Source organism: Rhipicephalus microplus, chromosome 3, assembly GCF_043290135.1.
Source record: "Rhipicephalus microplus isolate Deutch F79 chromosome 3, USDA_Rmic, whole genome shotgun sequence".
Taxonomy (NCBI): domain Eukaryota; kingdom Metazoa; phylum Arthropoda; class Arachnida; order Ixodida; family Ixodidae; genus Rhipicephalus; species Rhipicephalus microplus.
Genome location: NC_134702.1, coordinates 136,620,703 through 136,632,747, shown reverse-complemented (window position 1 = coordinate 136,632,747; position 12,045 = coordinate 136,620,703). Strand labels below are relative to the sequence as shown.

Here is a 12,045-nt window from a genome sequence, read left to right as displayed (position 1 = left end):
AAATTCCTGATCCTGAACGCAAAGCCGAGTAGACCTCAACCATCCACTGTTAGAATGTTACAAAAAGGGATATTTCTCGTCGAGAAAAAGGTTTAGTCGCTTTTCTCCGGCATCGATCTACACTGCCCTGAGTGCCATCAAAAGTGTTGCTTCTTATTTCACATGCTCTGGCATTGTTCGGCGATAGAAAATGCCTACTTTAGATGACTGGGAGGTAGTCTTCAAAAGCGGTGACCTCCATGAAGAGAGCGGGTGGAGGACCATATTCCTTGGGCCCCAACGTGGGTGCGGCCCACCACTACGGCTTCGTAGTTCCTTAGAACTCGAATGAAGATATGTTGACTAACTGGCTGTTTTTTTTTAATACTAGAAAATGCATAGATACCCAAGTCTAAAGACCGCGCTGTTTTACGCTGCGCTGACAATGCGATGCTGCGCTCGAAAAGACGGATATTCCCTATGCTTTGCTAAAACAAACGGTACGGTCACCTATCTGTGACTCTGTGTTCTAGAGATATTTCTGTTTTTCAAGAATACCACCACATGACGGTCATGTCTGACGAAGCGCTTCCAGAATTCTATTCAGTGACCTTCCCGCACTGTACATCAAATAAAAATTTTATTCTCTCTCTCAAAGAGAAGACTATCGCCATTCGACAAAACTTCAAGTAAAACACGCAGGTGCACGGCGGTTTGTTCTATTAGGTTCTATTAAGTTTATTGACCAGGAGAATGTGAGTAGTCTGTATATTAGCGTCCTTTTTCATATCGCAATGGTATCACTCAGAACAGAAGCCCGGGAATGGGGTGGATGCCTCTTCTTGCTTTCTTGCTACATAGGGAGCGTCTTCTACTTTCCAGATAACAAGCTTTTGCCAGCGGATCCTAGTATCGTGCTTCCAGGAGACGGGCTTTGAGGCGATTCATTGTTTCCAGTCGTAGACTGGGAGCCAGTGGCACCGCTATCACTCGATGCAGGAGCAGCAGTATCCGAATTGCTGGCGCTACAGAGCGTTTCTGACAGATCGTTCTCCCATGACCAGCATAATCGGTGGGGCAGGAAGAATATCTGAAATTACGAAAAACAAAACAAATATGCTGTAAGTATGGCTCCCCAATCTTTACGCAATTGCACTTGAGAAACAGAGCTTTTGTTCGCATGATAGGTTGCCAAGAAACAGAGAAAGACAACAATGCTGCATGTACCTAACGTCAGTTTGCCCGAGCTTGGCTCTATATTTTTTGGCTTCAAAATGCAGCGTTGCATTTGAACAAACTTTTAAAATATAGGACTTATGTAACAGTTAAAGTTCACGGTAAGAAAGTGATGGCTACGATAATTTATCTTAAGAAAGCGGAAGCTCTTGTATCATGAAAAGAAATTATCGATATTTTATGTTTACAAAGTGGAAGTTCGTGCAATAAAAAAAGAAATTATTGGTATTTAAACATTCAAATATGTCACGTGGTGTCACCTGTGAGCTACCACGGCGTCGTATTTGCCGCTACACCATGCCCAGGTTACTAAATTAGCTGCAATGCTTGAGAACTACAGGTTCACGTGATGAAAGACCACAGTGCAACCACCAGTACTTTTTCATTGGAGGGCACCCACAACGCGTGGGTTTTTAAAGGAGCCAGTGACGTAGACATTGTTTTGAATAAGTTTCCCTTGCGTTGGAATGCAAAGGGCTTCGGAAGAAATCTTACTGATACAACTGCCTCTCGCGACCTTCCTCTTGCCGTAACAGGCTGCAGATATTCAAGTATGCAGGGGACAAGTGCGATCACTGTGCGAGCAGGCCAAACGAGCAAGGTGCGGTGAGGTGATCAGTGCCACCTGTCCAAGAATAAAAAAAAAAAGAAAGAAGGAGCCGCTGGCACTGTCTCGCCAGCCTGGCGTCCGGAACCAATGTCACCTTCGCACACGCGTTTCCCGTGACAATTATCCGTAGCCGTTCCGTCTCGGTGTCTTCTGAAGATCAGTTTCGAATCTTTCGTTGGTGTTAACAGTGTGTGCGTGTTTTGTGTTCACAGCTGGACGGTCTTCTAGACCGGAAACGCACGGAGCTTTGCGATGCGTGAGCTGAGGCGCCTTCGTTTAGTGAAGGTCGCGGGCCTCAAATGAGCCTTCCGTCACGACTATCAAATCAGATGATGCACCCACTGCGTTCTCGGCGAAGTCCGGAAACCGAGTGGGAACTAACGCTTCTGTGTTATGTTGCTTCGTTCACATCGTTGGTCTGGCGTTCACTGGTGTGGTTCTGCACAGTGTGTAGCGGTAAAAATAGATCTAAAATCAATGAAAAGCAAAAAAGAATAAGGAAGGACATTAGGGGCAAGTAGCAACGGTGTGAGGTGTTCGATGCGTTTGTGAAGGCTACTGTCATGGCCGCTGGATAAACAAAATATCCAGTGACAGTGCTACTGTGAAGGCAGTACTAACACGCTTTCAACAACCATCGATGTGACATGTGGCTTACAGGCAGGTGTTAAGGCTTTATAAGCGTAGCGCTGAGGCAGTGAAGCACCAATAAGGATCGCACATCGCACAGTTTGCTTTATATGCACAGTAACGAAGCAGAACTCTTCACGTTGGTGTGCCTCGTATGTTAAACATGTAAGTGTATTTATCATCAAGCCCAAGATTTCATTAGGCTATTTTGCAGAAAATGCAGCAAGTGTGAGGATGAATGATTTATCTTTTTTATAAAAGCAGCTTTACTAAAAACATCCCCAACGCATACCAGCCCTCATGTCTTATTCTGGATTGCGGTAAGAAATGGTAAAAAAAACAAGAATTTGCTAGCATGCACCTCTTTTTTTCTCCGGCATGGATATATATATATATATATATATGTAAACAAGAGTGTACTCTACACTTTGCTCCGGAAGTGCAAAACTCCTCATGAAATCTCAGAAAGCAACATCTCTATTTTTCATTTTATTATGTTTTTGAAAAAAAGAAATATACGGAATAGAAGTCGAGCCAGAGTTTTAATTGAAACATTCAGTAGCATGAATGTAATAAACTAAGGGGACTTCTTTCCTTTGGATACTTTTCAGCAAAGCTTTTCCGGCAAGCAGTGAGAGTTATTGGTCCATCTGTTTTTTTTTTTTACAAGATTGTCTACGACGGCAACATTTGCAATGCTTCAGGACACACTTTATGCAAGATATCACACATCCCCCTGCCTTCGGGGAAACACTCGGACGAGCACAATGCGAGTTGAGTCATTCCCTAATGTCCCAAAATCTTGTGAACTGTTGCATGCCTAGTACCTGAGAGACACTTGATAATTCATAATATTGTCAATAGAAAAGTACAACATTACTTCGTGGTTCAATTTTCAACTGTACATGTTTTCAAGCTGTTAGTATTTACTTGGCCTGTGTTTCACACGCTTGTTCATTTCTTCTGTTTCATTGGCTGTATTTCTGGGCATGCCACACTCTTTTCGTGTTTTTAGTTCATGCAATCAAATGTATTAAGCCTGGATTAAGTAAAGAAGTGCTTTTGTTACATAAAGAGTATATTTCGGTGAAAATGCAGTTTTCTGAAACTTTACATGGTGATGAAATATATTTCTCACCACGAGGGCTTGATGTCTTTTGCAGCTTGTGTCAAAAATGAATGTAGCCAAAATACTATATATAATTACTACACTTAAAAGAAATTTATGCTGACAAAGCTGTCTTTTATTAACTGCTTCAAATAATTCTAATTCACACTACACATGCAAGGTCTGAACAATGGCAACTGCCATAACCTGCATATGTTGCCATTCATGAACCGTGTATGTAAGGTAATTTATTGCAAAAAAGTTTCGCATACGTAACTTTCCTCTTCACTGTACCAGAAGTACCACTATTGACACAACGGGCGTCGTAAGAGACCGTTCGAGGAACACGAAAGTGTAGGTGTTGCCATCGTTCACAAATTCCCGCACCAAAAACCCACTGAGTGACAGATTTTGACGGTGTCAACTGGAGTCTTCGTAACTCTGAGCCAGTAAAGGAACGCAGGTTCATGGCTTGAAGATTTGAAGAAACCTCGCACAGCCCGGACAGTCAAATGCTGTACGCTATTGTGCGAGGATGACGGTGATTTTAGCGAAATATTTTCTAATGTCACCATTTTATTTTCTTTGAATAAAGTGACGTAGAGTCCATAATTGTCAGGTGATCTTTCGAAGAATTTATCAGTCTGAAAGAACTCACTCTGTACATTTAGTGCTCTTAGAATCATATAAGGTAGCCTGCATAACCAAGGTTGCACTTGGCTCTGATCTTCAGCATGGTTACTTGGTCAAGTCTGAAAGCCTTGTGCGGAAGTATGGCTTGCTTTGGTCCCATTATTTTCGTTCATGATGCATACCGTGTAGATCAGCTTCCACCATACTCTTCAGAGCAGCTTAAATTTTTCAACACTTTATACTTGGCAGGTTTCACTAGGCTCAAAGCAAAGCAGTAGAGCAATCGCAAAAAACAAACAAACAAAAAAGAAATGTGACAAACGCCGTATAGAAACGCTGGGTCATAGATTGTGCTATGTAATCAGACCAGGCAACTTCAAAAGTATACGTGCGAACTTGACCTAACATTACATTTTTACGTACCTACCGTCAATAAGGGAAATAAAGGCAAAGTCGGGAAACATAGAGCTTTTTATAGGTACACTAGAAGAATCTTTTCGCCACTGTTCGCTTCAGCCAAAATGGAATTATGGGTAGTTACAAGTTTGTCTTATCTTCGTACTTTCAGCTCCATTTGGTTTCGCGTAGCTTAGAGCAGCTTCGTTACGAGACAACAATCAGCAAATGTTCAACTCTTGCGCTTGACGACCTTAACATTTTAGGCTTGCCAATTCAAATTGGACCACGAAGTTCACAATGGTCCGTTCTTTTATTCGAAACAAAACGAAAACCCAGATATAAGCAGCGCGACAAGTGCATTCGAAACCCGCAGGAAAACTTGGCCAATTTGAGTACTGCCCATCAATCCCATAGCGTGGTAACGATCACAGAACCAGAGTCCTCTGTACAGTTAGTTTTAGTAAACTCTATGCTGACGACCACCTGATAGTAGCACAAGGAAATGTGTGTGGATTTGTGTTTACGCTTGTGCTACATGCAAGTGGTTGTCACCCGTGTGGTGCGGATGAAGGGGGGGGGGGGGGGCTCCCTTCTTCTATGATTTGAAGAGGGGCACCAAATTCGTCCCAAACCTTTACTTAGTCGCGACTGTCCCGCCATTTTATAAATCGCAAGGTCATGAGCTAGGATTTCCTGGACAATACCTACGCCCAAAGGCCACTCATTTTGCATTTCAAGAGGTTCTTCCTATCTATTTTGCACCTCATATAAGGACACGAAAGACAGGTGGTTTGGGGAAGCACCTCATCGCTTCCTTTGCATTTTTGTCTCCACTGCCAAGCTTGGCCTATCACTAACTCCGCCAACGGTGATTGGGGGGGCGGGGAGGGAGGGAGTGGGTGCGGTGAGACTTGGCCTGTCTTTAATGCTAATGAGGAATCATGCTTGTGCATATGGTTACCAGCATTCACTACCATAAGCCTGCGGCAAGGTTGTGGGTGTACGCAGAGCCCATTTGCAATATTGTTTGGATAATCTGAAAGCGCCACCATCGGACTAGAAGGAACGATGTGCGCTTACGTAAGCATACCTATTGCTGGTGATGACGATGGTGCCATCCCCGACACAAGCGCGGATATGGAGTCAACGACAGCTTTGATATGCCAACACTGAAATCATGACTAGCAGTGTTCATAATCAGCATGCATAGGAGGAAATGTGTCTGAGTTATTATTGACCACTACAGCATTCCTTACCATGTTCGCGGGTATCAAAAAGCTTCCAAGCTTCAAGAAAAGAAAAAAATTCAGTGCGCAACAACAAAACCGGGCAAAAAATGAGGCAACACCTCATTGGACGAGAGAGAGAAAAATATTGTAAGAAAGGTAGGGAGGGTAACTAGACTTGGTCCCGTTAGCTACCGTACACGAATAGGAGAAGGAGAAAGAACAAGAGAGAGAGAGAGAGAGGAGGAGGTACACATTGCACATAACACACACACCACACGCACAGTTCAGGTTTCACAGGCGATCGCACAGTGATGTTGCCCTGAAGAATTGTAGAAGGGCTCGTGTGCCCACTGGACGAAAATGTTAGGAGATAGGCGGGACGTGACAGTTGTTGGCCTTGATGTGTACATCTGTTGCTGTTGCGCGCGCGTGCAATAGGAAAAAGTGATGTTTGCGTTTGCACATGTCGCGAGAGTCAGCGCGTGTACATTTACGCACATTCACGTCATTACCCGCGTATGCGTTGCCGTATCATTTCCTCTTGGGCACATGTCCAACGTGTCCGACGTGTTTACGGGTTTCATCCAGGCATACTGAGTACAGGTCCATCAGTGGTAAAGTAGGGCACGTATAGGGACACGCATATGTGCACCTGCCGGATGCTTCCAAGCTTACGTACATTGCACTTGTGCTACGTGTTCTACTATTGTCACGCAAGCAGGGCGCGAATGAAGGATGCCAATCATGGGAGAGTGGGTCGGTCTCGTATTGCAATATGTGAAGGCCTATGTAGCTCTGTCGGCAGATGGTCCCGTAACCCACGACCTTCGACATCGGACCATATATTTCGCTAGCCGCGTGCGTGCGGAAGAATGTTTTTATACTTTCCCGTCTACCAATCTTTCGCAAGAATTTTTCATCAGTAGCATCAATATATATATATATATATATATATATATATATATATATATTACATTATTACAATATAGCAACAATTCTTGCTTAGGGGCGTCTCTCATTGAAGAATATACTAGGGACAGATCCTGCCATACACGCGCGCCTTACCGCGTCACGCGGCCACGCCCTGAAGGATCCAACATGCATAGTCCATCCCCAAACGACCGTGCTGGGAAGCAATCTTTAGGCGGTCATGCATTGGTAATAACAAGGTCTTTAAAGAATTATCTGTTTTTAGACAAAGCAATGCTAACTTTAACCTTTTTTCTGTGTTCGTGAACACGTTCACTGATAATCAGATCAAAATGCCGTGGTAACTCGCTTATTATTATTTGTTTCATTCAGAGATGGACGGTATGTTTTGTGGCATGGAAAACGTAGTGCTTGTAAACTGCATGTCATACTATATATTTACATAAAATTTACGCTGCAGACAAAAAGAGCTGAGATTTTAATATTTATAAAGGAACGCTTGGAAAATTTGAACAGTAACGCAGTGATTCAATGCGTGTGAAACGTAACGTTAGGGTAGCTTTATTATATGAAATAAAAACCAACGAAACATTTTTAATGACACAATACACCCCCTTCTCAACGTAGGGAGTACCACCGGTAATTTGTGGGCCAATCTTTCTTTATTAAATGGTTGTGAATTCATTGAAGGCTTGTAAAAAATTGAAAAACACTCGAGCTTCATTTTCAAGAACAGATCATGACAGCGTAATTTAGAGTCGTGCGTGCCGCCTTCAAAACTGTTAGGGGGCTTTGGTTCTCGGTGCCTGCCTCAAGCGTATCGCTGAAAAACAAGTTACTGTGCGCGCAACATTGGCTGTTCCAAATTATCATTGACTGCCTGTTGCAAGCACCCACTACACCACATTTTTTCCTTTTGCGAATCATCGAACAGCCCACTATGCGTCCGTATTGAACAACGCGCGAACCTACGCAGCTGTTCGCTTTATCGATGCTTGTGCTGCTACTAATCGTTGAATATATCTCAGCGCTTAGTAATTGGTTGTCCTTGAGAACGGCAATATGTGGTGCGTTATGGAAAGTCCTTTCACTACACGATGTTCATGTATTGTTTTAAGGAGGAAGCTCCTAAGGACGTGGGGCGTGGGTCTGTCGACCTCATGTATGTATGTATGTATGTATGTATGTATGTATGTATGTATGTATGTATGTATGTATGTATGTATGTATGTATGTATGTATGTATGTATGTATGTATGTATGTATGTATGTATGTATGTATGTATGTATGTATGTATGTATGTATGTATGTATGTATGTATGTATGTATGTATGTATGTATGTATGTATGTACGTACGTATGTATGTATGTATGTATGTACGTACGTACGTACGTATGTATTTATTTATGTATGTATGCATGTATGTATGTATGTATGTATGTATGTATGTATGTATGTATGTATGTATGTATGTATGTATGTATGTATGTATGTATGTATGTACGTGACCGCCTATAGTTCCACCTTTGCCAGCTGTCGACTACTTCGCTGTTGCAAACGTCCCACTACGCCTCATCACCGATCCACCACTCACCGACCATGAAGGAAATACTGTTGAGAAGTAGCCAATATGAAATGCACGATAGTCGTGTACTTGTATCCAGGTGCTCGTTAAAGAACCATAGATTGTCTCCTAATGTTCATTTCTTGTTTCTACGTGACCACCTGCAGTTGATGATGATGATGATGACTTCTTAAGGATGGCGCTCACCCACAGAGGGGGATGGGCCAAGAACCGGGCGGCAGGATACTTAAATGAAACTAAAATGAAAATGAAGCCAATCTGAAAAAGTAGTTTAAAAATAATACTACCAAAAAAAAACAAAATATGTTTGCTGAGCAAGCGGTTTTTGATAGACATACCTGTTGTTTTTGATAGACATAACTACGAATTATGAACTAAAGAGCCGAAAAGGTTGGGGCTCACTAGCACGGTAATCGTTTAGTTGCGTTGATATAATCAAACACAGTGGAGCATACATCCCTGTGGCAGTAACCAAATGAAGTTCCGCCAAGTGATAAAATTACTGGTAGATTTACTTGTATTCCTAGCCTTTGTAGTGGGGCTACTAAACATCTTTATCTTTGATAAGAAAAACGATGGCAGAACAAAAAGAATTGTTCAATTGTTTCAATTTCGTTGCACCAAATGCATAGCGGTGACGCCTTGAGTCGAGCTTTGTTAAGGTAATAATTTAGTTGGTGAACTGCATAGCGCAATCTGGGATAAGTGACCTCTAACTGGCGAGTATGTATGCAGGTCCACCTTTGCAAACTGCCCACTCCTTCGTCCTTGCAAACATCCCACTATGCCCCATCACCAATCCACCACTTCGCCGACCATAGCGCCGTTATATTGAAGGGCAAACAGAAGCGACGTATAGCTACCGCTTACGAATTGTAGAAAATCCTGTATAAATATATACAGCATCAGTACATATAACACTCCAGCACTTCGCGCCACTCATCATCACACAGTCCGTGGATATGCTGCGATTCGTTTTCAACTTCTGAAGCACAATTTCAACAAATATTGTGGCTCAGTGACGCCGACGGCCTGTGTAGGATTCTCTCTAAAACCCGAAACATTTTATTACTTATTTTATCTGCAGCTTTCTCCATTAGGGGAGAGGGGAAGGACAAGATTGTTTTTTTGCCCGCAACCAAAGATGATGACATTCATGTCTGAATTCCTGCGAAACAAGCTTGTTAGTACTTGCCTTAATGCAGTGTGGAATAGGAGGGTTCTTTATGAGGTCATTTATGCCGCTCAATGCGGGCGGGATCAGTGGTGGAAGGGGCGGCAGTGCCGAAGCTGCAACAACAAAAAAGAGAAGTGTAGACAAAACAACGCTGCACGGCTCAAATATGGCCTCTCACGATGGAGGAGAAATAAAACACTTTCTTGCAAAGACTCACTTCATCCTTTAGGGCGCAACGCCATCCCGGAATTTACAGAATGTCAGATGATGCAGAAAGATCATGGCTAATCATTGTTGAGATTCAACACTGCAACGCCAGGATATTATTATCAGTGTAATTGATGTGTATGGTTTCGTAAATTTCGTCCACGTGGTGTTTTTTCAATGTGCACCTAAAATTTAGTTCACTGGCCTTAAGCATTTTCGCCACAATACCAATGGCGGACGCTGCGGCTGGTATTAAATACTGTGACTTTCGGGTCAGCACTCGAGCCCCATAACTACTAGGCTACCATAGTGTGGAGGTTAGAGAATGAAAGAGAAAAACTGTTACAATATAGCAGGGTCAAGGAACAAGAAGGAAGCAGTGTTTCAATTCCTTATGAATGACATTACCTCACTACAAAGGCGAATAAACATTGCAGAAGACAACGTAGAAATGACGACAAGTTGTAAGTTTTGCCACTCAGTCTCCATTTATTTTCTCAGTTGATTTTCATAGCTAAAATTTAACTCTCAGCTCAATACAAAAGAAAAAATACAAAAAGTAGAAGTCCTACAATTTCATAGCTGAACGAAGTATGAATAAAGAGAGTTCGATGAACTACTTGTAGAGAAAGATTGACGTTAAGAAGACAAAAGATATTTAGTAAAAATAAACGAACTCACTGTTTGTGACCACCACAGTGACGAGAACTAGGAAGGCGAAAATCAGACGCATTTTTGCAGACAGAAAGTGCACTGCGCTCTGAGTGACCGTCACCCGTCTAATAGCAGCTGCTCCTCTGGTAACTCCCTCACTCTCAGCCAGCTATTATAGTCTCTCGGGTAGATTAGCACAAAAACAGGTGTTCTTGTACCCGGCCTTTGTAATGGAAAAGAGAGGATCTTCGGTCTAATTGAAAATTCTACAACACAGGTTATATGCCAAATAAATTGGAAAATGTAAAAGGGATGATTATCAACTTCTCATTCTGTGCTCGGTGACAAACGTAGTTTGTGTGAGTAAGCAAATGAGCCAGTTCTGCAGAAACAATACATATCAGGTTGTAACGCTAGCAGCGGTAGTCATTTATTGATTTTTTTCTTAAAAAATAAACAGAAAGCATCCGTACATAAAACAACTATGATTTTCACCTACCACTACTCGTCAAGCTGAGAATCTTTGAGAACGACAAACTTTATGGTGAAACATCTCATAGAATATGTGCAATAATGTTGAAGCAGCGTCAATGCCCATTTAATTCGCAGTTTACACGTAGTAGTGCCAAGTCAAGTTAGAGCAGCCAAAGTGAGTTTTACGTAACACATAAAATCAATCCTGAGCGAATACCTCATGAGGATACCAAACTTTTTAATAAAAATTGTTCTCTCATACAAAAAAATTCAAGAGAATACTGTAACCGTGCCTCAACGTGGAAAAGACGAGGTATACCTTGTTTACTCCTCAAAAATTAATTTCGTTTAAAGTAAGATATACGTGCCCAAACAATTTGCTAATAGATCGTAATGCTGAATGACAGGCCAGGATTATCGGTAAGAATGCACACACCAAAATATTTTGTGAATTTGTTAATTTACACGAACTTACTTGGTTCACTATGATGAAATGCCATATAGCTATCTGCGTCACGTTGTGTAACTACTCTCAATTAGCTGAAAGGAGTTTGGTTTGCGTGTTTGTTGCGAGACTCTCATTTGCTTACTCTTTTTCAAGGAGATTCAAATTCCCCCCACCGATGTACAGCTCTTTGCTGCGGTAAACTTTCTCTAGTGATTTACTTGCAGTTAACCATTGCATTTTTCAAATATGATTAGGAATACGAGTGATCTGACAATACTTACTTTTATCCCGCAAATGCCGAGATTTTCGAGCTAAAAATCAGTTTTGGCAGTATTTCTGGTGAATCGGAGTAAGTAAAACAAGGCACGCAGACAAAAAAAAAGCCAATATTAAATTTTATCATCGATGTTAAGTCTGGTAAAAGGACACAAAAGTAAAAGTGCGTTTTTTCGCGTATTGGTAAAGTAGAAGCTCACCATCCCGCATAGGTTCCTTTTAACGCGGCACCGCGCTTCGTAGGCAAGAAAACCCGAGAAAAGAAAATGTTAGTGTAGACGCCGCGTTCCGATTTTCACACCAATTACCGAGTCGTGACAGTTTGAGCGCGTCTACTGGGGCCTACGCAGCTTCCCATAAACAAAAATGAAGTACATTGTGACCTGTGTGTGCCGAAAAATTCTTTCTAGCCAACGCCGCGAAAATAAGAAAAACATTTTTAAGTTATTGACGTCAAGCGGACATATC

At 42.1% G+C, this 12,045-nt stretch overlaps 1 protein-coding gene across 1 annotated transcript; it reads right to left on the bottom strand.

The window, feature by feature from the left end:
* Positions 1 to 692: 692 nt before the first annotated feature.
* Positions 693 to 10,543, bottom strand: LOC119171178 (uncharacterized). Its single transcript, XM_037422192.2, has 3 exons — positions 10,407 to 10,543; positions 9,537 to 9,631; positions 693 to 1,069 (listed from the first exon to the last, which is right to left on the bottom strand). The coding sequence occupies exons 1-3, from the start codon at positions 10,456 to 10,458 to the stop codon at positions 851 to 853; spliced, it is 366 nt and encodes a 121-aa protein (XP_037278089.2). The 5' UTR covers positions 10,459 to 10,543; the 3' UTR covers positions 693 to 850.
* Between the last annotated feature and the right edge of the window lie 1,502 nt (positions 10,544 to 12,045).